Raw genomic sequence first — 25,604 nt, 5'->3', positions numbered from 1 at the left:
TCCTTCCTCAGCCTCCAGAGTGCTTGGATTATAGACATGCCTGCTACCATTGATGTTTGAATATCCCTACAAACACACATGAGTAAATATTTTCACATATAAATTTATAAAAATAAAATCATAAGATCCATTTTTTAAAAAAACTTGACCTTATTCATCCAATACACTACACATAGCTTTTGAACTCTTGAAATGAGGTCTTGCTATGTAATTCAGGCTGGTTTCAAATTCTCCTGCCTTAGCATCCCATAGTTTTGGATTATAATCTGCACTACCGTACCCACCATGGATAGTTTTGAGTCAGTTCATATAAATTCATGCCTTTTCTACCTTTGCTGCTGGAGACTGAACCCAGGGCTTGTGTTCATTTGAATGTATTTTCCATCACTGAGCCATGGCACAGGCCCATGCCATCTTTTAAAATAGCTCTGTAGTTTAAATAGAAATATCAGAACTTATTTACCTACCCTTTAGGGATTAACATCTGTCTTTCTACCTTTATCTCATAAATAATAAAAGTACTAACTATAGTTAATAGTTATAAGAAATAGCAGTGAAGAACTTTCCCAGCATCACATTGCAGGAGAGTACACCCCGTCGTTAGCCAGTGCATTGTTACTGGATGCCATTCCCCATCTTGGAGTTCATTTCCCTGGGGTGAGTCTCAGCTAGCCTTTTCTGGGTCACTTCTCTGACTTCCTTTGCTCCTTTTCTGCAGGCTTATCTCTTCCCAGCCATGGCCATCTTCAAGGCAGAAGATGCCAGTGGGGAGGCAGCGGCCATGTTGAACAATATGCGTGTGTATGGCACCTGTGTGCTTACCTGCATGGCCACTGTTGTCTTCGTGGGTGTCAAGTACGTCAACAAGTTTGCCCTGGTCTTCCTGGGTTGTGTCATCCTCTCCATCCTGGCCATCTATGCAGGGGTCATCAAGTCTGCCTTCGACCCACCCAATTTCCCGTGAGTGCTGTCTTTTGAATCTACAGTATTGTGGCCCTCACTGGCCCAGCTCAGGGCTGCATAGTGAAAGTCCCTACCAGGTCCCCTCTCTCTTCAGCTCTCAGAACTGGAAGTGTGTGGGTTGGGAGCAACATCCCCAGGCAGGGTAAAGGCTTCCTATTTAGAGAAGTTTATCCAGGATGGGATAACATTTTTGGAGGTGGGAAGATGTTCCCTCGAGTGTGTCACGTGGAATGGACAGTCTTAGTTTTTAGCACCTTCTCCAGGATGGGCAAGAACAGAAGAGAGAGCCCAGGCTTCAGGTCCCCTTTGGTTCTCCTGCTCCTTAAGTAGCGTCCCCTCAAAGGTGGCTCAAGGGCAGGCGGCTGTCCACGGTGCTGAACACAACGGCACCTTCAGGCTAGTTCTCCATCTTATCTGCACACTAGACTCCTTGGGAAATTGTACAGGAATTCGGACCGGCATACTCCAGACAGAACCGGAATCTCTGGATGTGGGACCCTAAAATCTGCATCTTTAAAACTCGCAGTGGCTCTGCTGTGAAACCAGGGAGAGGTCTTGTTCCTCCCATCTTCCTTGCTTGCTTCTCTCCCTAGGATCTGCCTCCTGGGGAACCGTACGCTGTCCCGCCATGGCTTTGATGTCTGTGCCAAGCTGGCTTGGGAAGGAAACGAGACAGTGACCACACAGCTCTGGGGCCTTTTCTGTTCCTCCCGCTTCCTCAATGCTACCTGTGATGAGTACTTCACCCGAAACAATGTCACAGAGATTCAAGGCATTCCTGGTGCCGCCAGTGGCCTCATCAAAGGTCGGGGGAGGAAGTGGGGGGGCGTTGGCGAGGAAGGGGAGGGGCTGGCATCTGTGGAATGCTTCAAGGATTGTAGGCTAAATTGTCAGGATTAGGGGCATTCTTTGGGATTCAGCTTCATTCAGTCAGCTTTAATTGAGCATCTTGTGTAGATCACCGGGTTCTGTCCTAAGCATCATGGAGAGGTAGAGGTGACAGAGTGGAATGCACTTCACTGTTATTAAGAAAGGAAGCCAGTCTAATAAACATTCTCTACTTACTTAACACTGTGCTAAAGCACTGGGACCACACCATACACAGTCTCAGTACTTGGTTTTAGAGATTCAGTGACAGATAGCTGTGTTAATAGATAGATTATGATCCACAGAGATGTGTATTTATTGAGCATAGAACTGTGAGGAGATACAGCATTCATATGTATCAGGTGACAAGAACAAGGCTCCCTGCACTTGCCAAGGGAAGCTTTGGAGGACAAGCAAGAGACTGTCAGTTATATATAGAGAGGAATATGGGAATTACAAATCAACGAACAGCCTGCTTAAGATGTGTGGCTGTGAGAGTCGTAGCCTGTCCTTCTGTCCACAAAGCATTTGGTGTGACTTGGGGTACAGTGTACAAATAAAGAATGACAAGGGATGATGCTAGAGAGGGAGGCACAAGCTAGACTAGACTGTGGCAGGCTGCATCCTGTAGGCAGCAGAGGTGCAGATGCTGTGAGCCCAGGAGAAAGATGACTTTTTTTCCTGAGAAACAGTGATGCTCTCAGTGGTAATGGAGTAGGGGCTTTCAGCTAGAGTTGCTCTTCTGCCCTGGAGGTGTTTACCATGTCTGTGCGTGTGCGTGACACATGCGTGCACACACACACACACACACACACACACCTTACTTTATTTTGCATGTTTATATGTGTGTGCACATGCATGCCATGTACATATAGAGACCATAGGACATCTTGCTGGAGTCTGTTCCCTCCTTCCACCATGTGGGTCTTTGGGATTGAACCCAGGTTATCGGGTTTGTCAGCAGGTGCCTTTACTCACTGAGCCATCCTGCTGGTCCCTGGAGATATTTTTTTGGTCGTCAAAACTAGATGGATTGGGGCTAGATAGATAGCTCAAAGGTGAAGAGAACTTGCTGCTCTTCCAGAAGACCTAGGTTTGATTCCTGCACTCACATGGTGGCTCCCAACCATCTGTAACACAGTTCCAGGGGATCTGATGCCTTCTGGTCTCTGCAGACAGCAGGCACACATGAGCTTCACAGACATGCATGCAGATAAAACACCCATGCACATAAACCATGAGAAACACTAGAAGGGTGCTGCTAACATTTAATGTACAGATGACAGGCTTCTGTCTAACACCCCCCCCCATAGCAGATTCATCTACCCCAGCTGCCACTGGTGTGGGTTGGAGGAGCCCTGGAGTGGGACGGAAAGGCTTGTTTGAGAAATGCTAATGAGTGGTGATGGGCAGAAGTTGAGACGCTTTGAAGCAGGGGAAGGGAGCAGAAACAGTTGAAAGCAATGCCAAGGTGTTTGAACTGATGTATGCTCATGCCATTGCCAAGATGAGAGATGCAGGGATGAGTTGGGGCTTGAGGGCTGATGAGGTCAGCTGGGGACAGTCAGGCTCAGAGAGGGTTTTCTGTATCTGTCCCACGAGATTGGGCTATGTAAGGGCAGACTCAGTCCCATTAAGCTTTGAAATCTGCGGGAGTTTGGGGAATGGGTGTGAAAGGCCAGTTGTGGGAATGAGATTTGGTCAGTCTTAACCCTTTGCTCTCCACCCCTCCTGGTTTAAGCTCTGGCCCCCAACTTCTGGTCATCTCCCTGAGTGCTTCGTCTTCCTACAGAGAACCTGTGGAGTTCCTACCTAACCAAGGGGGTGATTGTGGAAAGGCGTGGCATGCCCTCAGTGGGGCTGACTGATGGCACCCCAGTCGACATGGACCACCCCTATGTCTTCAGTGACATGACCTCTTACTTCACTCTGCTTGTTGGCATCTACTTCCCCTCAGTCACAGGTGAGCCAGAGATAGGGGAGGAAGGCCTCTGCCTGGGAGTGGGTGGACAGGAGGTTCAGATGCAAGACTAATGGTTTCTTTGCCACCTAAGCAGTAGCTAATCCTTGTTTGGGACCTATGGGGTCAAGGTAGGAATCAGGATTAAAAAAACAGATAGCATAGGAGCCTGTGTGGCAAGGCGAGGTGCCAGGCTCCCAACTCCAATACGTGTCTTTTCCTCAATGGCCCTGGCTTCTACCTGAACTGCTCTTCGGCCTCCAGGGATCATGGCTGGCTCGAACCGGTCTGGAGACCTGCGGGATGCCCAGAAGTCCATCCCTACTGGAACCATCCTGGCCATTGCCACCACCTCTGCTGTCTGTATCCTGCACAGCTAGCTGGGTTGTGTCCACCCAGGGTGTGTGTGTGTGTGTGTGGTGGGGGGGGTGGTACTTTGGGTGGCATGGAGGTTGCTGCCTTCTCTGGTGGCTCAGGATGGGTGGTGGTGGGGCATCGCCATGTTAGAGGTTCTCCTTCATTCTCTGCCTTAGACATCAGCTCTGTTGTTCTGTTCGGGGCCTGCATTGAGGGGGTCGTCCTTCGAGACAAGTAAGTGAAGGAAAAGGGGGGATGGATCTTGTCCTGAGGGGTTGGGCTCAGGAAGAAACAGACCTGGCAGGATGGTGGGGACCTGAGCAAGGGGCCAGTGGATGGGAGACCACGGTACTCATTTTCTTATTATTGAATATTTTATTTTATCTTTCTTGTTGCTAAAGTTTAAGAAGCTCAAAAGATTTCTCTTTGGTTTGGGATAATGATATATTTATTTAAGATCTATTCACTGCCTTAAACGTTCTGAGGGAAGCAAAGAGTAACACAGGTTTTTTTTTTTTTTTTTTAAAAACAGGGTTACAGAGAGCCCACAGGGGGTTCATTGTGACCCAGCCAAGTGAACACATTAATGGATACACCAATGAGCACATCACTGCTAGTTGTAGGGTACTGTGGCTTCCATTTATCTCCGACGATAGAGGCGTCCCATGGGAACGCCAGGGTCTAGCAGTTCCTTCTCCTCAGTTTTTCATGTGGCCTTTGAGGAAAAGCTAGAAGGGCTTTCTGTACACTGTAATTTGTCCTGCACCAACCACAGATCAAAAGCATTTGACTAAAACTGATCTTGTGTAGACTTTTAAAATAATTATTATTATTTATGCGCATAGGTGTTTTGCCTGCGTGAGGGTGTCAGGTCCCCTGGAACTGTGGGTTGCAGACAGTTGTGAGCTGCCGTGTGGGTGCGGGGAACTGAACCTGGGTCTTCTGGAAGCATAGCCAGTGTGGTCATTGTTTTTTGTGGTCATTGTTCTCTAAACAACACAGTGTGGCAGCCAGGTTCACAGCACTTCTGGTGTGTTAGGGGTTGTAAGTCACTAGACATGATTCTGAATCTTCCAGATTCAGTGTATCTGCTGGTGAATACTGTGTCACTTCCAGAAGATCTGAGCACCATGGAATCTGGCATCTTGGGAGCAGGGGCCCACTCCATACAGATTCTGAATGATGTTTGCCTTAGTCTTTTTCCATACTTTCTTTAACATTTGATTTATTGCCAGTTGTGATGGTACACATCTTTACTATCAACACTTGAGAGGTAGAGGCAGGTGGACCTCTGTGAATTCCAGTCCAGCCTGGTCTACCGAGTGAGTTCCAGGCCAGCCAGGGTTGTGTAAAGAGATCCTGTCTCAAGGAAAATGTTTGTTTATTATTACCTCTCTCTCTGTCTCTCTGTGTGTGTGTGTGTTGTACATGTCTGCAGGTACTGTGTGCCATGGCCCATGTGTGGAAGTCAGAGGACAACTCCAAGAGTTGGTTCTCTCTATCCACTGTAGATTTTAGGGATTAAACTCAGGTTTGAAAATTCTGCAGCTATGACTGTTAGTTTTAGAGTAGTTTGACTTCCGTGCATCTCATTTAATCATAGACCTCTCATGAGACTGCCTTCGGTCCATGTTTGAAGGACAGACACCTTTAGTCACCGAATCATCTCACTGGCCCCTTTTCAAATTTTATTTTCCCTTCCACTTTCAACACTGAATAGAGATTAGGCAGTTAGGAAGAAGGATGCTATAGGCAGTAGAGACAGTGACAAGGTGAAGAGAAGAAACAACCGTGTTATATGTGTTAATGCGAATGTACTTGTGCACACTTATAGCTATATTGTGTTTAGTGCCCTGGTCCCTCTGATCTGCAGAACACACAAGGAGCAGGGGGAGGGAAGAGACTCATGTTGGCACATTAGTCTCTTTGTGGCATTGTAATGGGGTTGTGAGGATGGGCTGGAGTCAGGATGGGGCCTGGGCTGGAGTCAGGATGGGGCCTGGGCTGGAGTCAGGATGGGGCCTGGGCTGGAGTCAGGGTGGGGCCTGGGCTGGAGTCAGGATGGGGCCTGGGCTGGAGTCAGGATGGGGCCTGGGCTGGAGTCAGGATGGAGGCCTGGGCTGGAGTCAGGATGGGGCCTGGGCTGGAGTCAGGATGGGGGCCTGGGCTGGAGTCAGGATGGGGGCCTGACTTTTCCACAAGGAAATTAAAGCTTGACTTTTGTTTTAAAGAAATGACATCAACTAAAAGGTCTTTATGTGGGGTGACCTGGTCAAGTAACAATTTGCGCATATGATGTTATTTTAGAGTAGTTTGACCTCCATGCATTCCATTTACTCACAGACCTCTCCTGAGACTGCCAGAGGTCCAGCAGTTCTGTCATCTGCTGTCTTTGCTTGGGGTTTGAAGCATCTCACCCCCTTGAGCACATGTCCTTCTGTACCTCCCTTCTCTTCTGCTTTCTTTTCTTCCTTTCACCTTTTAAAAGTATTTGATTTTATTTAACGTGTGTGAGTGTTTACGTGCATGTATGTCTGTGCATCACGGGCATGGCTGGTGTCCATGGAGGCCAGAAGTGAGGGCTGGATCCTCGGGGACTGGAGTTACAGGCCATTTGGGAGCTGCCATGTGGGTGCTGGGAGCTGAACCCAGGTCCTCTGGGAGAGCATCCAGTGCCCTTAACCATGATTCATCTATTCCAGCCATCCCTCTTTTGGAGGTAGAGTCTTGTTACACTGCTCAGGCTGCTCTGGATTCCTGGACTCAAGGAGTTCTCCTGCCTCAGCCTTACAAGTGGCTGAGACTGGGGCTGGGGGCAATGCCACCACATTTCTATTCTACCTTAAGACAATAGCATTGATGCATTGACATAAATTTTTTTCTTTTCTTTCTTTCTTTTTCTTTTTCTTTTTTTCTTTTTCTTTTTTTTTTTTTTTTTCTTTCTTTTTTTTTTTTTGGGACAGGGTTTCTCTGTATAGCCCTGGCTGTCCTGGAATTTACTCTGTAGACCAGGCTGGCCTTGAACTGGGATCTGCCTGCCTCTGCCTCCCCAGTGCTGGGATTAAAGGTGTGTGCCACTATGTCTGACTGACTTTTTTCTATTTTTTAAACATGCATTGTCTGGATGTGGTGTGTGCATATCTGTGCCATTAGTGCACATGTCAATGTCAGAAGGCAACTTGTGGGAGTCAGTTCTCTCTTTCTACCAAGTGGGTCATGTGACAAGCATCCTTCGCTGAGAAGCCATCTTGCAGACCTTTTCTCATTTTTCACATGATCAGTGTGATGTGCTCAAGGTCACACAGACAGGAGCTACCAAGAATACTTGGTTTTGTGTCTCCTTTGACTATTGTGAAGCCTAACTTTGTAGTCTGCATCCTGCTGGACATGCCACTGGTCTGGGGCAAGCCACTCCGGAATCCAGGTGACATTGCTCACCCAATGTCTCTGTCCCCTTACTGTCTCTTTCCAGGTTCGGGGAAGCTGTCAATGGCAACCTGGTGGTGGGCACCCTGGCCTGGCCATCTCCTTGGGTCATTGTCATTGGCTCTTTCTTCTCTACCTGTGGGGCTGGACTACAGAGCCTCACAGGGGCCCCTCGCCTGCTCCAGGCCATCTCCCGGGATGGCATAGTGCCCTTCTTGCAGGTCAGTGTGGCAGAGCCACCCCACATGACAGACACAGAAACAGGGCCACCCCCTTGAGCTCTCTTAGGGTTAGCCCCACAGGTGCACTGAAAAGAAGGAGCTGTGTTTGGGATTTGATATGAGTTCTGCGCCATCTCTGAATACTGTCTGTCCTTAGAGGGAAAACGGATGGCTCTTCTCCAGCCTAGGGGACAGTTGGGGACTCAGAGAGCCAGTGAAAGACCTAGAGCAAATGGACTCATCTCTCCTGTCCCTCAGGAGCCTCTTCCCCTTTGGGAGCCATTTCAGGGTTATTGCAGGAGGATAGCAGTAGAGTGGGTGAGAACAGAGAGCCAGCTGTTCCCTTGGGTTCCCTAGAGGAAGCAGAATACAGTCACCTCTCCTTACCCCTCACTGGTTATGAGTCCTGCCTCTATTCCCCTGGTCCCCAAGACTGAAGGCTTCAGCCCCCACGATGGTTGCTCTGTCCCCAGGTCTTTGGCCATGGCAAAGCCAATGGAGAGCCAACCTGGGCCCTGCTGCTGACTGCCTGCATCTGTGAGATTGGCATCCTCATCGCCTCCCTGGACGAGGTCGCCCCCATCCTTTCCATGTGCGTGCTAGGCCTGGGGACCCGCCCATTGGCCCCATGAATCTCTCTTCCTGGGTCCCTCCAGCGCTGCCTTAATAACCCCAGGAAGTCCCCCAGCGGCTGCAGAAGCCCATCTCTGTCGTGTAGAATCACCCTCACACAGATCAGGGTGTGCTGTGAGGTTTGGCTTTTCAGTGTGGCTCGACCCTTGACGAGCCTCTCTTCTCCTTACTTCTCTTTCCTTCATGTCCTGTTCTCTCTGCATCTTGGCTTCTCGTCCTGCGCATCTTCCTGCACCTGCCTCACCTGGACCCCTTGCATTCTAGGTTCTTCCTGATGTGTTACATGTTTGTGAACTTGGCGTGTGCGGTGCAGACGCTGCTGAGGACGCCCAACTGGAGGCCACGCTTTCGCTATTACCACTGGTGGGTGCCCGTCCCCCTTCCCACGCAGCCATTTCCTACCTCTCCTTACCCCATTTCAGATCCCAGGTCCGCAAGCAGGGAGTCTCCTCTCCAGCTTTTGTGTTCAGTTAGCTGAAGGGTGGTTGTAGGGAAGGTCTTAAGGCCACAGTCAGAAACAGCCTCCGTGACATTCCCTTCCTCGTTTTCAATGCTCAACCTCTTACACTGTAGCGTGGAGGTTAGAGTCAGATGGACTCACATTCACAGTCAGACGCTCCACTTCCTGCATGTGAGAGCTTGGACCGATGATGGAGACTCTTTGGACCTCAATTTCCTCAGCTGGGAAATGGGCATACAAGTCACACTCCCTCCTGGCTTCTAGTGAGCATGTTGGTAGGTGATACGGAGAGGATTCTCATCTCAAGGGGGCTAAGCTCTCCTTACCATGTGACTGTGGCCTTTCTTCTGTGACAGGCAGCACCACACTCACTTCACAAAGGGAAAGTTGAGTTCACGGCAGGTGACCAGCCCATGGCCACCCATAAGTCTATGAGATAATAAATAGACTTCCTTTGCTTTTTTCTTTTTTAAGACAGGGTTTTTCTGTGTAGCCTTGGCTATCCCGGAACTCACTCTGTAGACCAGGTGGGCCTCAAACTCACAGAGATCCACCCACCTCTGCCTCCAGAGTGCTGGGATTGAAGGCATGTGCCACCACCACCCAGCAGGATAATGGACTTTCATGGAAGCCACCTGCTTTTGTCTTAGGGCTCCTCTTGCTGCTGGCCTCTTTCTGGCAAGTCCTGCTTCCAGTGTTCATGGGCCGATGTCTCAGAAACCACACGAACCCATCTACTTGAAGCTGTCTGGCAGGGTTTAAAGGGACAGAGACTAGATGGGGTAGTGACACTGCAGTCAGGTGGGGCATGGAGCATTGTCTACTCATATATTTAAAAAGCCCCATGTCTGCATGGTACTCAGGGTGACGACGGTGTGCCCATGTCTTGCCCAGGCCTTGCCTGCCACCGTACTCTTGCTGCCCAAGCCTAGACATCACCATCAGCCCTGAAAAGGGTTCAGGGACTGTGTTCTCCTCGTTTTCCAGGACTCTCTCCTTCCTGGGCATGAGCCTCTGCCTGGCCCTCATGTTCATTTGCTCCTGGTATTACGCGCTGGTAGCCATGCTCATCGCTGGGCTCATCTATAAGTACATCGAGTACCGGGGGTAAGTGCTGGGAGGAGGCTGGGAAGGCTGAGGGCATGGTGGCGCAGGGCTGGAGTTCAGGGAAGGGGCGGTATGGGGTGGGTTTGGAGATGAGGCTGACAATGCCTTGAGAAACATGTAAGGGAGCATCTAGACTTATGAGTGATTTCAAAGGGACCGATTATAGCTTGACTGAGTCAGCAGGAGAAACATAGGAGAGATGGCTGTGCCCTGGGACAACCAGACCTGTGGGATTGTGGGATGCTCCCCTCCTCCCTGGTTTCCTGGACTCTTGTGATCCCCTCCTGTTCCCCAGGGCAGAGAAGGAGTGGGGTGATGGGATCCGGGGCCTGTCTCTCAGCGCTGCTCGATACGCTCTCTTGCGCCTGGAGGAAGGCCCTCCACACACCAAGAACTGGAGGTGAGTGGTGAGGGGGCCTGGGGAGGCCCGGTTTATCCCTCTGACACCCTGTCTTGCCTGGCCCCTCGTACAACACTATGATCTGAGTCCCAGACATTTGTTCTCCAGATCTATTCACCACGTGTTTGTCTATTTGATCATTCCATTACTTGTGAAAAAAAATTCTCAAACTCACGTTGTATGGCCAACTCCCGTCCTAGCTCTGGGGTGGGGGGAGGTACTGCCAGCTCACAGACCTGTGGAGATCCACAGGGAGAGGAAGACAGATAACCCTGCTGAGTTGGCTCTCTTGCTCTCAGAGTGATAGGGTTGAGTAGGAGATTCCAGACAAATGACAATGTTTCTACTGAAGATGAGAGGCCCTAGGGCTCGTGGAATCTTCCCTTCTGCCCTTAGTCAGGTTCTTCCTAAGTAGCTCCTGTATACACCCAGCTTGACATCTGCCCCCTGCTTCCACTAAGGGCCAAGATGGAAGTCTAAATAATGGATATGTTACTAACCTGGGTCTCCTATCACTGGACTTGGTACTGTCTGGTCAGCACAGGGTCCAGCCCAGAATAGGTATTTGGTGAACTCTATGAAAATGAAGGAGAGTTGGAGGAACGTATGCTGACTGTATAGAGAAGTGATGGGTGAATGGCTGGAAGGATGGATGGATAAGCATAGACACATACGGGAGTCTACCCGGGTAAATAGATGGATGTATGAATGGATAGTGGGTGGGTGGATGCGTGGGCAACTGAGTGAATAATGCCTGGTAGGTAAATTCATCTGGATATTGCTGGGTGACTGGAGGATGGAATGGATGAGTGGGTAGCTGAATGGATGGATGAATGGGGGAGATGGAGAGATGGGTGGGTGGGTGGATGGATGGATGGATGGATGGAGAGCTGTGGGTGATGATTGCTGTGGCCCAGCAGGCTATGGTTGATGGGGCCCAGGTGTGAGGCCACATGGGTAAACTGAAGTCTGTCGTGTGGTGGGAGGGTGGGTGATTGGGAGGTGGGTGGGTCACGTGACCCTGCACCCTCTTCAGGCCCCAGCTCCTGGTGCTGGTGCGTGTGGACCAGGACCAAAACGTGGTGCATCCCCAGCTGCTCTCCCTGACCTCCCAGCTCAAGGCAGGGAAGGGCCTGACCATCGTGGGCTCTGTTCTTGAGGGCACCTTTCTGGACAACCACCCTCAGGCTCAGAGGGCAGAGGAGGTGAGCAGAGGCTGGGCAGGGTGGGAAGCCAGGGTCTAAAGGGTCTAAGGCTGGTCTTTGACTTGCTGTATTTGCCTTCAGTGCAGCTTTGGGAAGAGGAGCCTGAGGGTCCGGGGGTTAAGTGAGTGCCTGGGAATCCCACCCACAGGAGCTGGCTCTGGATGAAGTGCTTGCTGAGAAAAGCACAGGACCCAGTAGAGCCAGGCCCTGGGGATGCACACTGAGGGTGGAGGTGGAGACAAGGGGATCCCTGGAGCTCATTGGCCAGCAAGGCTAGCCAACCAGTGAGCTGCACGTTTAATGAGCAGCTGGTTAAAGGAGACAGCTGACATTGACCTCTGACCTACACAACACACACACACACACACACACACACACACACACACACACACACACACACCTACCTCAGCCTACAGAACCAAAGGCTGATAGAACCAGGAGGGCCCATTTCATGGATAAGGAAACTGAGGCTTAGAACCAGGTTACCTCAAGTCAGAAACTGCTCTTCCTGCTGGAGGGGGTGGGGGAATCTTTCAAGGCGTTTTAAAATTCAAGCGAAACAAAAACCAATCAATCAATCAAAAAAAAAAATTTAAACAAAACAAAAATAAAGTGAAAGATCTTCTAGGAGGAGGCCAAGGCCCAGAGAGCTGGCAGCTCTCTGAAGTCACAAGGCTGGCTGGAAGTCTAGCCAGGTCGCACAGAGCCCCTGGCTCTGGGTCACCTGCTTTTGTCCCATCCACAAAATAACACACAGAGCCACTGTAAATGGGGCAGCTGAGTGGGCATGAACTGTACGAGAAGTGTCTAGAACCCAGTGGGCAGAGGAGGAAGTGGGTTCTACCTGAGACTCAGGCCTGCCTTCCCTCGGAGTAGGGAGAGAAAAGGGGGCCCAAGGGAGGCAAGGGGAGATGGGGAGGGCAGCCTAATGGCTTGTGACAGTTGCTGTTTCTGCCTCACTGAGCTGTTCACACCAATCTATCAAGACTCAGAGCTGGGGGCCCCAACTGGTCAGGACAACTCAATGTGGACTGGCCAAGAGCGTGCTGGGTAGCAGACACTAAGCTAGGTATAGGGCAGAGCAAGCTAGCCACAGGCCACAGGCCACAGGCCACAGCCAGAAGGCTCCAGAGTGCTGTTCTGGGTTAATAAGGACAGAGCAATGCAGCACATTAGGGCTGTGATACAGGGCAGTGTCCTGAGCCCTTTCATGAATCAAGCTGTATAAGCCTCCTGATTCCTAAGTGGAACTGCCCCCCTCCCCCCAGGGGACGATAAGAGTAGAGGTTAGGTGACTTGTGCGATGCCACAGCCAGGAGGTGGCAGAGATGGGAATTAGCCTCTATTTGTTAGACATCAGGTCAGTGGTTGAGGGCAGAGTGGTTGAAATGAGCCTCCTGGCTCTTGAATCGTCACTCACATTAGCAGCTTGCCCTTAAGCGAGTCTTAATTTCTCTGAGCCTCGATTTCCTCATTGATAAAACAGGAGTAATGAGAATCCTTCCCTCAGTGCAGATTAAATGTGCACTGAAAAGGTCTATTGTTTTTGTTAAGATAAGCCATTGCATTGTGTGGCCTTGTAGAACAGCCTGACATAACTGTGGTCTAGATGGAGGGTGGTCTCTGGGGAGGGTGGCATTTGAGTCCAGGGAGGTTAATGGCTAATGGGTCAGAAGCACTTGGGATGGAAGTGGAGAGTGTGTTGAGCAAAGGAGTGAAAGCAGGGGCTGGGGAGGTGGGGTGGGTCGTCTGTGATGAGCAGGAACAGAGGAGACTGTGATGGGGTGCCAGTGAGGGTCCTAGAGTCAGATAAGATCACAGCCGACGTTCCGGCAGGTGGGATGGATGCAGAAAGGGACAGAGAGAGGGAGGAAGGGGTGAAAAGATGGGAGGAAGGCTGTAAGCCCCAGCCCAGGGTCTCTGAGGCTGGCCCTTACTACACACATCCTCCCCACAGTCTATAAGGCGCCTGATGGAGGCTGAGAAGGTGAAGGGCTTCTGCCAAGTAGTCATCTCCTCTAACCTGCGTGATGGTGTGTCCCACCTGATCCAGTCTGGGGGCCTTGGTGGGCTGCAACACAACACCGTGCTGGTGGGCTGGCCTCGAAACTGGCGGCAGAAGGAGGATCACCAGACATGGAGGAACTTCATCGGTACTGATGCTGCGGGGTCAGGGTGAAGGGCTGGCTCTGGGATGCCTTGCTTCTGAGGGTTTCCTGAGCACACACAGGCAGGTGATGCCACATGTTAGCTTTTATGTTGGGTCCTGGGAGGAAGACGGACAGGGCAGGATAGGGCAGGGTGACAGCTGCAGCTTCAGAGTCACTGCGGTCAGGGTCTGTGTCTCAGTCTGGTCTGTGCCAGGCAAGTTGAGACTTTCTGTAATGCTCTCATGTCCCTGAGCACTCGGCACTGTCACCTGCATGTTGGTGTGAGACTGAGACAGGGACAGTGAGGAATTTGCCTGGATCATACAGCAAGCCTGGGAAGTCATGTTTGAAACAGGTATTTTTTTTCTTCCATTTTTCAAGACAGAATTTCCCTGGAACTTACTCTGTAGACCAGGCTGACCTCAAATTCACAGAGATCTGCCTGTCTTTGCCTCCCAAGTGCTGGACTAAAGGCATGCATCACAACTGCCTGGCTTCTGATAGGTTATTTTTTAAACACTTTATTTTATTTTTATTTGGTTTGCATTGATGTTTTGCCCACATATGTGTCTGTATGAGGCTGTCAGATCTTGAAGGTGTGAGCTGCCATGCTAAGAATTGAACCTGGGACCTCTGGAAGAGCAGTCAGTGCTCTTAACCACTGAGCCATTATACTGTCTGATGGCTTCTTAATGATCAGTAGAGGCCTAGGCTGGGGAGGGGGCTCAGTTGCTAAAGCGCTGACCATGAAATGGTGAACACCAGAGTTTGATTCTGGAATCTGGAGGTCTCAGGTGTTGGGGAGGCAGAGACAGAGACTCCCTGGGATTCAGCTGCCAGCCAGTGTAGCCTCCTCTGGGAGCTCTCATCTAGTCAGGTCAGGTATAGTCCTGTCTCAAGCAAGCAGACAGACAGACAGACAGACAGCAACAAAGACACATGAAAAACCTCAGCAAGGTGGATGGATCTCGAGGAACAGGGAAGAGTGCCTGAGGCTGATGTCTGTATTCCTTATACATCTACACATGTGTGCCCATATGAACATGCACCCACCCCCTCACACACACAAGGGAAAAACAAAACCAAACCAAACAGGGCCATTATTGGCCATTTCACGGGTGGGAGATATAACAGGACCAGGAGATTGAAGTATTTTCTGACAGCCAAATAGCCAGTAGATGATGATGCCCAGGCAGATGCTGGTACCCTGATTACCAGAGTCCAAGGCCAAGGTCATATGGAGTGTGGTGGGTGCTGTGTGTCAAGAGCCCTTGTGGCTTTTCCTGGGCACCAGGAGGATTGGTCACTTTTGCCCTCTGGTCCTTTATTTTTGGCCTTTCCAAGAACTGGTCCGGGAAACCACAGCTGGCCACCTGGCCCTGCTAGTCACCAAGAATGTTTCCATGTTTCCTGGGAACCCTGAGCGCTTCTCCGAGGGCAGCATCGATGTGTGGTGGATCGTGCACGATGGGGGCATGCTCATGCTACTGCCCTTCCTGCTGCGCCATCACAAGGTCCGTGTGCATGCATGTCTGTGGTGCTGGGAGGCCGTGTGTGCATGCAGGCACATCCATGGGGAAGCTCGGGGCTCTGGCCAGCCAACATGCTTGCCCTTCCTGGGGACTCTGATCATCTCCCTTATGAGGGGTGTTGGAAACTGATATGTCACCCTGACAAGTACATTGCTACAAAGGAGAGGGGATCTGTAATACAGGGGATTAGTTCCCTAGTGTAGGCGCTCGGACCTGAGGAGTCTGCAGATAAGAGTCCTGGTGGGAAGAACCTGTGGGAAGAGGGAGGGGGCGGGCACTTTGGCCATGGGTCTTCTCACAGCCTCTAGCTGGACCTTTCTGGATTGCCTTTGATCCTTGCAGGTCTGGAGGAAATGTAAGATGCGCATCTTCACTGTGGCCCAGATGGACGACAACAGCATCCAGATGAAGAAAGACCTGACCACATTTCTGTACCACTTGCGCATTACTGCAGAGGTGGAGGTGGTGGAGATGGTGAGGCCCCTGAAGCCCCCGAAGCCCCTGGAGCCCCACCTGCGGCTCTTTCCTATTGGCCCCAACACCAGTCAGGGCTCCTCTGGTACCCATCAGCTTGCCTTCCCGTGGCCACCCCTTAGCCTCTTACATCTCATCCAAGAGTTCATCCAGCTAGCCTTCTCTCAGAGTAGCTGCCATGTTAAAGAGTGCTCACTCTGACACACTGCTGTGTGCACCTGGCAGGCAGGAACTCTCATGGCCTCCAGTGAGATACACACATTAGACATTTGCATTCCCAACTTGAATGTTGAAATGCAAAAAGGTTTAGTGATTGGCTGCACAGTACAGTGAGTGGCTGAACCCATGCAGGCCGCGGCCTGACCTGCTCCTGGTGGGTACGCTGTCCTGCTCCTATCTCTCCGCCTCCTCCGTGTATCCATGCCTCCTGCTGTGTTCACTAACCTACCCATGTTAGGTGTGTGTTCATTCACCTCTTGTTCTTTCACACACTTCTTCCCATTCTTCTTTCACTCAGGTAATTAATCAACTCATTCATCACTTCACCATTTATATCCGTGTTGAGTGCACAGATAACTAGCTGCCTGCTCTCCCAGGCCATGGCCCTGTGTGTGTTGCCCACAACCTTGGTGCCAGGATGTGTGATAGGAAGGAGCAGGCTAGAGGGAGGGAGGGCCCTGCCTCCACCTTGGCCTTCCTGAGTTCCTGTTTTCCTCCCTCTCCACAGCATGAGAGTGACATCTCAGCATACACCTATGAGAAGACGTTGGTGATGGAACAACGCTCTCAGATCCTCAAGCAGATGCACCTAACTAAGAATGAGCGGGAGCGAGAGGTAAGCCCCCCCCACCCCGGGCCACAAGCTGCTTCAGACAGTGGGGCTGTACAGGTGTGGTGTGGGAGGCTCTGGTGTGACATCCCTGGCCATCAGCACCGCTCTCTACACCCTAGTAACCCTTATCTGCCATTACCTCCTGAGAGCCGGCTCCCCTGCAGTGGGAATGACTGACTACATGTGGCCGCTGCATCTCCCTAGCCCCCTCACAGGGACTTTGGCATCGAGACAGACTTTCTCCTCTGTAGGAGACTTCTAGGCCTGAGGGAGAATAGTGGCTGCTAAATATGTATGGATGACAAGTTCTCAGGGGGTGTGGGCTGCCAGTGTGGGAGATAAGGGTTCATGTAACCGACTCTCAGAGTGGGTAACAGATGTATATTTAAAGGCATGGATGTTGGGTAGGAGTCAGGGGCGAGCCTCCTAGGGTATGAGTGAACGGCTTTCAGGACTAGTGGTGCTGAGCACCCCATGGGGGAAGAGCGCTTAGGTTTCAGTCTCTGGTCCTCTGGAGTAGGATAAAAGACCCACCCCAGGGAGTGGAGCCCCGGGGGGGGGGAGTGAGGGATGCTACCTGGGGCTGTGGACAGAGGAGCACCTAGAAGTGGGTGTTAGGTTTTTCGGGGAATGAGTGGCAGGTCCTGTAGGCGAGTGTGAAGAGCCAGGATTGGGTCTCCCAGGTGAGGAGAATCTGTTCTTCAGAATGAGGCTGACAGTTGTTCAGGGAAGTGAGCGGTGGGCTCTTGAAGGATGGGGGTATCACCCAGGCTGATAGTGGAAGGGATAAGAAATGGCATGTGCTGGGCAACCAGAGTGACATGGGACCATACTGCTAGGCTCAAGCTTTCCTGTGCCAGGTGTTAGCCTGCTGGTTGTTGATGGCAGGAAGGTCTGAGCTCTGGAGAGCAGAGGCCAGGTCAGCGATGTAATAGGTGTCTGGGCTTGAGGCACCGTACCATTTTCACAATGTGAAAATGTGCCACTCGGGAATGTGTGTAACCTGGACGAGCATCAGCTGTAGTAATGGCTCCTGGCAGGGCGTGGGTGGTGACCCCAGCAGAGCTGGCGTCAACCTATGTCACTCCCTAGATCCAGAGCATCACAGATGAGTCCCGGGGCTCCATTCGGAGGAAGAATCCAGCCAACACTCGGCTCCGCCTCAGTGTTCCCGAAGAGACAGCTGGGGACAGTGAGGAGAAGCCAGAAGAGGAGGTGAGTGGCTGGGGTGGTTTGGCTCTGGCAGATGGGAGCAGCGCCTTTGGCTACCGAAAGAGTCACCTGCTGAACACTCACCCCTTCTTTAGGTGCAGCTGATCCATGACCAGAATGCTCCCAGCTGCCCCAGCAGCTCTCCATCTCCAGGGGAGGAGCCTGAGGGGGAGGGGGAGACAGATCCAGAGAAGGTGCATCTTACCTGGACCAAGGACAAGTCAGTGGCAGAGAAGAATAAAGGCCCCAGTCCTGTCTCCTCCGAGGGCATCAAAGACTTCTTCAGCATGAAGCCGTACGGGCCTGGGGGCTAAAGCTGGGGGTGGAGTGGGCCTAAGGTCTTGTTTAGTAAGGCAGAATAAAAGAGCAGGAAGGTAGTCCTCTGGCAGTCTGATGATCCAGGGCAGAACTTGCCTTGGCTTCCCCAGATTGAGACCTACAGAGCTGGGCTGGCTACATTGTTAAGTAAGGGTCAGAACCAACTCCCAAGTGCAGGTGTTTTAAAAGAAAGTGGTGGGGGCTGTGAGAGCGAGGCCATCCTCACCTGGGGGCAGTTATGGTTGGCTCAGCGGCAGCCACCTTTTCCTGACCCCTCTCTTTTTCTTTCTCTCTTTGCTTCTCTTTGTGTTTCCTGAAGGGAGTGGGAAAACTTGTAAGTGCGCTACTATTTCTCCCTCTTCTCTCCTAGGTTTCTAGGGTCCCTACTCCATGGAACCTGCAAGGGTGTCCCTGGCCTCTGGGGCCTCTAAATGGCTCAGCTTGGAGAGATCTGGGGTTGGGGGAGGTCCCAGGCTGGCAAACACCAGGCCGGGCAGCCCGACTCAGGCTGGGAGGGTGACCGGACTTGGCTCTTCCTGGCCTTGGCTAACGAACGCCCTTGCCTCTTCTCCTTTCTTCTGCAGGAACCAGTCCAACGTGCGGCGCATGCACACGGCTGTGCGACTGAACGAGGTCATCGTGAATAAATCCCGGGATGCCAAGCTGGTTTTGCTCAACATGCCTGGGCCTCCCCGTAACCGCAATGGTGACGAAAACTGTATCCTGGACTTGACTTAGGGGGAAGAGGGAGGTTGTTGGCAAAGTATGTGTCCTGTAATGTGGGATGAAAACAACTGAGCAGGATCAGCACTGGACAGGGACACGGGCTCTGGGAAGGGGCAGACTGTCTCCTTGACCAGCTCTCAGACATGGAGTTCCTGGAGGTCCTCACTGAGCAACTGGACCGAGTGATGCTGGTCCGAGGTGGCGGCCGAGAGGTCATCACCATCTACTCCTGAGGGCCAGGACCTGCCAAGCCGGCCCGAGCGCGCCCGGCCCGCGGCCCCGGAGCCCTCGCCGCGCCACCCCGCCGCTGTCACCGTTTACATAAGACCCCGTGCCCGTGCCCGTGCCCCTTTCCCCACTGCCTGCAGCCCGGAGGCTGTGCCCATCGGGGCTGACTCCGAGGGCGGCCCGTGGGCCCCTTTTCTGAGCCCGGCCTCGCCCCGCTGGAGCTGACGCTGCAATAAATGTGGCGAGGCGGCGTGGAGAGGAGCGGAACCACGGTCCCGGACCAGGCAGCCCTGGCCCGTCCCTTCCCACGCCCCGCCGCGTTTCCCCGGGGCCCTGGTCACCGAGTCCCGGCGCCGGCCGGCCGCGCTATACATAGTGTACAGGAGACATCGCGTGTATTTTTATTGTCCCCACATTTCTGTAACTAGAAGCGCAACGGACTCCTCGCCACGGCCGTGCTCTCCCCGCTGCGGGCGCCCAGAGAGGCGGAAGCCCCGGGAGCCAGGTTTCCCTGCGCCGGAGTTGAGAGCCAAGTGCTTTACGGCCTGTGCTCTCCCTCCCTTCCCTGTCCACACCCCTCTCTTCCTTCCAGTTCTTGGCAAACACAGGTGAGACGGCGGCCGGCTTCGGTGGATGCGAGCTTTCTGGCGGCCAGGAGAGCCGAGGGGTCGACCCTCCAGTGAGAGAAACTGAGGCCCGCACCTACCGAGGAAGCCCCGCCCGGTGCCTTCGCGGAGGAGCAGACGTTTCTCCTCTGTTGGCTTGCCGCCTGCTCCCCATGTCCCGTGGCTCCTCGCCAAAGACTGAATTTGTGGAGCTGGAGGGCACCTCCTCCCCAGTTTCCTTCCTGAGACAGGCGAGAGTCGAGGGGCCAAAGCCAGTCTAGAGGCCCAGGCAGCCTCTGATGTTCCCTCCCTTGGTCCCCGCCTGCAGGTCCTGCCTGGGGACCCAGTTGCCTACCGAGTGCTCTGGAGCTGGGCCTTGCTGCCTAGTAGAGCTAAGTCTCCCAGACACCAGGTCCTGGAATAGGGCTGGAGTCACGTGGGCTCCGATGTTCCTCGCGCTTCTCTGCTCTCTTCTCTAACTTGGACCCAAGGCCTTTGGCTTCCCTAACTCGTCCTTGGCGCTTCCGCTCCACCAGCCCCACCTGTGGGGAGGTGCCCTCAGTCCTTAGAAAGGCTTTTGGCCGATTCCCTTCCCCTAGGGCACGTTTCTAAGAGGACAGGCACTGCATGCTCTTTAAGCGCCCTTTGGGACTGGGTACAGTGCCTCCAGCCCCAGGGCCCTGACCTGTGCACCTAGATAGACATCCTGTCCAGTCCAGGGCCGGGACCACTAGCTGACCTCACCACCTCCTTTCCCTTGTGCCCAAAGCAGAGAGCTGCAGCTGGTGCCATCTAGACAGGGTCAGGTGTGGCCAACGGCAGGGCTGGAAGTTCGCGGCTCGGCTGCTGGGCCCAAGGTCCCTCTGGCATTTGATGGGGACTGGATATTCTTCCAGGCAGTAACCATACAGTTGCAAGTGTAGGACCCAGGACCTGTCATCCTTCAAGACTGACCCCCCTTGCTGTGCTCTTGCCTTTTGGGGCGAGAGGGGCTGCGCAGAAGAGGCTATGTCAACATCAATTAGGGAACCAAAGTTGTATTACCTGGGCCCAGACTCTCTGGTTGGCAAGAGCAAAGTTTCCGTTGATGAAAACAAACATCCCACAACAAAACCCCAAGTTTTCTGTGCTCCATGTGCAATATTTGTTATGAACCTTGTGTCGTTCAAGTCACCTTTATAATCACTGTAGCTAGATGTTCCATGTCCATCCAGGTGACTTTTACTCTGAGTGCAATATTTCAATAGCCTGGTAGTGAGAACGAGTGTTGCTTTTGTTTCAGCCGACCTATGTGCAGGGCAATGCAATGCAAGTCCAAAACCCTTGTAAATAGGAGAGGTTGCAAGCCAAATCAAGAGTATTTATCGTTATTACTATTATTATTAGGCCTGCCTTTAATTTTAGTGTTTTGGTATTTCGCATCCTGCCTCGGTATTGATCTTGTGTTCTTTGTGCCAATATGCAAAGGAGAGGGTCGGTCTTTGCTTTATTGTTGAATGCTCCCATTTAATGCTTTAAGGCTTTTACTGTGTTAATTTTTTAGATACCTGTCTGCACACAATGCAATAAAAATAATTTTATTACACCCTTGATAGCCTAAGGGGTACCGTTTGGACACTTCAAGTCAAATCCACTGTTGACAGATGAAGTTGTGGTTTTTTTGAGACAGGATCTCATGGAACCCAGACTGGCTTGGAACTTGGCGATGTAGCCAAGGATGACCTTGAATTTCCAATCCTCTTGCCACCACCTTCGAAGTGCTGGGGATTTTATGTGTGGGCCACCATATCCAGTTAGAACAGGACTCTTGGGTGGGAAAACAGTCCTCTGTTCATGGAAGAAGTGAGTACACCAGCTTTGGGGCCCCATGCCTGAGCCAAGAGGTGCTTCCTAGGTGTCAGGTGACATGGCACCTTCTGGGAGGCAGCTGAATCCTTAGGGGAAGCTTGGGACATTCATGACAAGTGCTTTACAGGCTCTTCAGGGCTTTCAGGTTCTGACTAGATTATGTCAAACTCCTGCATGATGGGCAGCAACAGACATGAAGGCAAAAGAGGAATGCCCCTGTCTCTAACCATCATCCATAAAGGCTCCTCACAATGGCTTCCTTCCCTACAATATGTTTTGGCCACATTCACTGATAAGTTGTCTCTACTAGAAGCAAGTGCAGAGTAGGATGTGAGGCTTTTGCCCTGTGCCATTACTAACACTTCTCAGTAGGTGCACAGCACACTGCGGTGCAAGCTGGGTGCAGGGATCCTAAGGCCTGATCTTGGGGGAAGTGCTCTGCAAAGAGGTGCTTGCAGACACACCCAAGAAAGATGAGCACAGGTCTGACTTTCTTATTTTAATTAAAAAGTAAGTAATTATTTCATTTTATCAACAATACAAGAGTTCCAAAGGGGGGGGGGGAACCCACTGTATAACAAACAGATCAGAACATAAACTGCTGCCTTTTGGGGACCTTGGGTTTTGAAACTGGTTTGTTCAGCCTCTGGCAGAGACTCAACTGGAGTGTCAACTAGAGCTACCGCTCTTGCTTGCCTTGCCAGGGCCCCCCTTTTCACAGATTGATCCACAGGGTTCTAATGAGCAGTCTTTCCCAAAGGAAAAGAGGCTATCCTTTGGCTCTGTTCCGGGTGCTAGCCAGAGCCCTCCAAGTGTTCATTCTGTCTCAAAAGTTATGAATGCTGTCCGTTTGAGAACATATCCAACTACTACAGCCTAACATCAAATGGTCCCTACCTCTTGCTCATCAGAGAAAAGAACAAGGGTCTGGATGAAAACAAAAGCCTGGAGCTCCAAATAAACCACTGAAAACATGGTGTCCAGTGCCAGAGACTGGAGCTGCCATCAGTGCCGCTGGACAGGAAGGTGCTGACTGACGCTGTGGGGAGCAGTGGGGTCCCACACAGCTCTTGTCAAACTGCTGAGTGAGCTGCTCAGCCATCTGGAGACCCTCCAAGAAAATGGAAAACTACAAAACCAAACCAGCCCCCAAGGGACCGTTCTGACGCAGGCACGGGAGTCCATCCACTCTTGTGCAGCTGCCATGCATGCCATGCTTCCCCAGTTCAGAGTGCGTCCTTGAGTGCAGTTCCATTCTCTTGCGTGCCAAGGCTAACCTGCTCCTCTGTGAGCCAGGTAGCTCAGTTCTGCCTGATATGTAGAGGTGGAAACAAAGGCTGTCACCACTGATCCCACAAGTGGTGTCCCAAATGGGGCAGCTGGGGTTTGGCTTCTTCCTTTTTTCCTCCAATTCCAGGCAAGGGTCAGAGCAACCCCATCAGACAGAAGCTGAGCCTAGACCCCTGAAATACTTATTTCCTACCCAAACGAAAGGTACAGTCCCGAGAGCAGTCTAAGTTTTGATTCTGTTAAGTGGTAAGCAACAGCCGCAGGAAGGAGCGGTGCAGAAACTTGGGCTATCTGATGCTGACCCAGAGAGTTCGAAGAACACTTCCAAACATCTCTACTTAGGGTGAAGTGGGAGGGGCCGGGGAAAAGGGGACTAGGGACAGTGGACCGGTGGGTGGGGCCTCAGTAATGCCTCTGGTAAGATCCCATGGGGGCCTGGGGCCGCCCCACCTGTGCTGCAGTTTGGCTAACCAGGTGGGAAAGGGCAGGGCCACTCTGGATCAGGGTGTCCAGAGCCTTCTGTACACTTGGATTGTCAAAGTTAATACCTGTGGAAGATACAGGCCTCTGGCTAGCCATGTTGCTGGCAGGTGCCAGGCGACTGGAAGGCTGACCAAAGAGCCCTTGGGAAGGAGCCCCAGGCCTGGGGCCCATGTTCCGAGCAGACCCTGCCTGTCCCACAATGTTTGGAGGCTGATTTCCTGAGGCCTGTGGTCTTTGCTGAGGCTGGCTGTTTGCCGCTGTGGAAAAATTCTGGTTCTGGGAGCTTCCGGCAGCAACCGAGGGGGATGCAGAGCTGCTGTTGGCCGAGACCGTGCCACTATTGAAGAGGCTGAGGATTTTGGCCTGAAGCTCTTGCTGGGAGGTGGGGGGTGCGGCTGGAGTGGGTGTAGCAGAGGGGAGCACTTGGCCACTCTGAAGTGGTTGGGAACTTGCTTGTGTCTTCAGCGAGGTACCCGAGGCCGCCCCGAGTGGCTGGCGGGAAATCGGGCCTAGAAGACAAAAGAGGGAGGCATCTGGTTGAGAGTGCCCCCTAAGGGCAGGAGGCCTGGCAGCCATCGGAAGAACAGCAATCATACACGACAACAATCCGGCAGTACAAAGGGTAACAACAAATTCTAAAAGGACCATCTCAGGACATGGACTATTTCACAGAAGGCAGCCTAGTGCCCAAAAAATTGCTTGGAAAAAAGTAATAAATAAATAAACAAGGGCATCCATCATAGCATCCAGGGAGCCAACAATACTAGTTTACCCCCCACTAGCCTAACTCCAGGGAGCAGAGCTCAGCAGTGAATCTAGATCATTATTAACAGCATCACCAGCGTGCACGGCTTGTAGGAGAAGCCAATGGATGGCTCATTTCCCTTACCCACCCAAGAGAACCCTGGGCATGCCACCCTCCCACCGGAGCACGGGATGAGAAATGCAGAGTGAGAACTTCACCTCGGCCCTGCCACGTAGCTCACCAGGCAGAGAGTCGGCGCTGCTCCTCAGGAGCCGCTCCTTCCGCTCACGCAGGTAGTTGATGATCTTGTCTGTTTCCTCTGCTGTGAGGTATCTGTTGTCTGCCAGGAGGTTGATGAGGCTCTGGATGGCTGGAGGGTGCCCCCCACGACCTCCCTCCTCAGGGCCTCCACGATCTCGTTCCTGTAGAATGGCTTCATTAGCCATCTTGGCTGCCTGTCGGGCAATCTCCTCACGCTCCTTCTCTCGACAGTTATTCTTGTAACGTTCATAATTTCTGGCCACCAGCACCATGGCATCTGCCTGGGGCATGTTGCGATGCTCTGTAGGAGGGAATGACACAAGTTATTTTCTCCCATGACAGACCCAAGTGCCCAGTGCCCACTGCTGCACTTTGCAAGCCTTTCTCATTCTCAAAGCAGAGAAGCACTGCAGGGACAAGAAGCCTTGAGCCTAGAGTGAGGTTGGCTGAGGGACAGAGCAGAGCTCTTCAGTGTGGGACAGACTTTCCTACAGAGCTATTCAGTGAGATTCCTGGATCACAGACCTGTGATAAAAACCAAAGGAACACAAGAGCCTCCCACAGAGTCAAACAGACCATGTGGGGAGCAGCCCAAAGCCTCTAGCAGCAGCAGGAGGCCAAAGAATCTCTGTAAAGCCTGACTCCCCGCTGTGTTCCTCAAGGTAGAGCGGCTACTTTTAAATCCATCAAGTTCAAAAGTCACGGACTAAGATCAAATTGCAGAGTGGTGAAGATACTTCTGGAACCTACATAAACATCCTCACACAAACTGAGGGCAGCTCCTCAGAGACAAATGACTTGGGAATTCTGACATACCTCGTGACTATGGGTGTGACAGCCAGGCCATCAGAGATCCTGGGCAGGGTGGAAAAGGGGAAGTTAGGCTTTAATAGAGTCACAATCAGGGCATGGGTGGCTGAGTGTCAATGCTTTGGATAAACGCACAAGTCATTCTGAAGGATGTCTTGAAGGATCTTGTCCTTCCTCTGGAGCACCAGAGCCGACTCCTGTCCTCATAACTCCTCTACTTGTTGCTCCATTACACTGACCGACAGTACCCTGTCTGTGACCGTCTCTGTCTGCAGGAGCTGCATTTCAGGCAGCAGATGCCCAAGCCAGACTTCACTGGGAGCCAGGTGTGCACATGTCTTCCCAAGAATCCCTTCAATGATGTGACACTGGAGTTTGAGACGGGACACCATGGGAGTACTGACGTCACGCAAATCACCTGCCACTACAGCACAACTGGTTGTGGAACAGCTTGCAAGCAGGCCCAGTATAGTACCAGAGAACACCAAGGA

At 52.0% G+C, this 25,604-nt stretch overlaps 2 protein-coding genes across 5 annotated transcripts in view; one reads left to right on the top strand and one right to left on the bottom strand.

The window, feature by feature from the left end:
* The window catches only part of Slc12a5 (solute carrier family 12 member 5), a 36,257-nt gene extending 17,069 nt beyond the window's left edge, over window positions 1-19,188 (top strand). For 2 of the 3 annotated variants that reach the window (XM_051186406.1, XM_051186390.1), the window contains 20 exons: window positions 719-960; window positions 1,557-1,768; window positions 3,623-3,793; window positions 4,055-4,153; window positions 4,324-4,381; window positions 7,620-7,794; window positions 8,268-8,386; window positions 8,692-8,790; window positions 9,875-9,994; window positions 10,290-10,394; window positions 11,431-11,599; window positions 13,557-13,752; window positions 15,094-15,263; window positions 15,624-15,755; window positions 16,483-16,590; window positions 17,680-17,802; window positions 17,895-18,094; window positions 18,437-18,451; window positions 18,702-18,835; window positions 18,985-19,188. In XM_051186406.1, the coding sequence (XP_051042363.1) occupies window positions 719-960; window positions 1,557-1,768; window positions 3,623-3,793; window positions 4,055-4,153; window positions 4,324-4,381; window positions 7,620-7,794; window positions 8,268-8,386; window positions 8,692-8,790; window positions 9,875-9,994; window positions 10,290-10,394; window positions 11,431-11,599; window positions 13,557-13,752; window positions 15,094-15,263; window positions 15,624-15,755; window positions 16,483-16,590; window positions 17,680-17,802; window positions 17,895-18,094; window positions 18,437-18,451; window positions 18,702-18,835; window positions 18,985-19,076 (2,739 nt within the window). In that variant the 3' untranslated portion in view covers window positions 19,077-19,188. The remainder of the gene's footprint in view (window positions 1-718; window positions 961-1,556; window positions 1,769-3,622; window positions 3,794-4,054; window positions 4,154-4,323; window positions 4,382-7,619; window positions 7,795-8,267; window positions 8,387-8,691; window positions 8,791-9,874; window positions 9,995-10,289; window positions 10,395-11,430; window positions 11,600-13,556; window positions 13,753-15,093; window positions 15,264-15,623; window positions 15,756-16,482; window positions 16,591-17,679; window positions 17,803-17,894; window positions 18,095-18,436; window positions 18,452-18,701; window positions 18,836-18,984) is intronic. The other variant, XM_051186398.1, reaches the window with a different exon arrangement.
* Window positions 19,189-22,051: 2,863 nt separating this feature from the next.
* Ncoa5 (nuclear receptor coactivator 5) overlaps window positions 22,052-25,604 on the bottom strand; it is a 34,589-nt gene continuing 31,036 nt past the window's right edge. The window contains exons 7-8 of one of the 2 annotated variants that reach the window (XM_051186360.1): window positions 24,284-24,604; window positions 22,052-23,806 (exon numbers count right to left, since the gene is read on the bottom strand). In XM_051186360.1, coding sequence (XP_051042317.1) covers window positions 23,217-23,806; window positions 24,284-24,604 — 911 coding nt within the window. In that variant the 3' untranslated portion in view covers window positions 22,052-23,216. Of the gene's footprint in view, window positions 23,807-24,260; window positions 24,605-25,604 lie in introns of both variants that reach the window. The other variant, XM_051186367.1, reaches the window with a different exon arrangement.

The sequence above is a fragment of the Phodopus roborovskii genome, unplaced genomic scaffold (genome assembly GCF_943737965.1).
Source record: "Phodopus roborovskii unplaced genomic scaffold, PHOROB, whole genome shotgun sequence".
Lineage (NCBI taxonomy): Eukaryota > Metazoa > Chordata > Mammalia > Rodentia > Cricetidae > Phodopus > Phodopus roborovskii.
The sequence above is the reverse complement of the archived record's forward strand: the minus strand, read 5'-3'. Positions and strand labels throughout refer to the sequence as shown.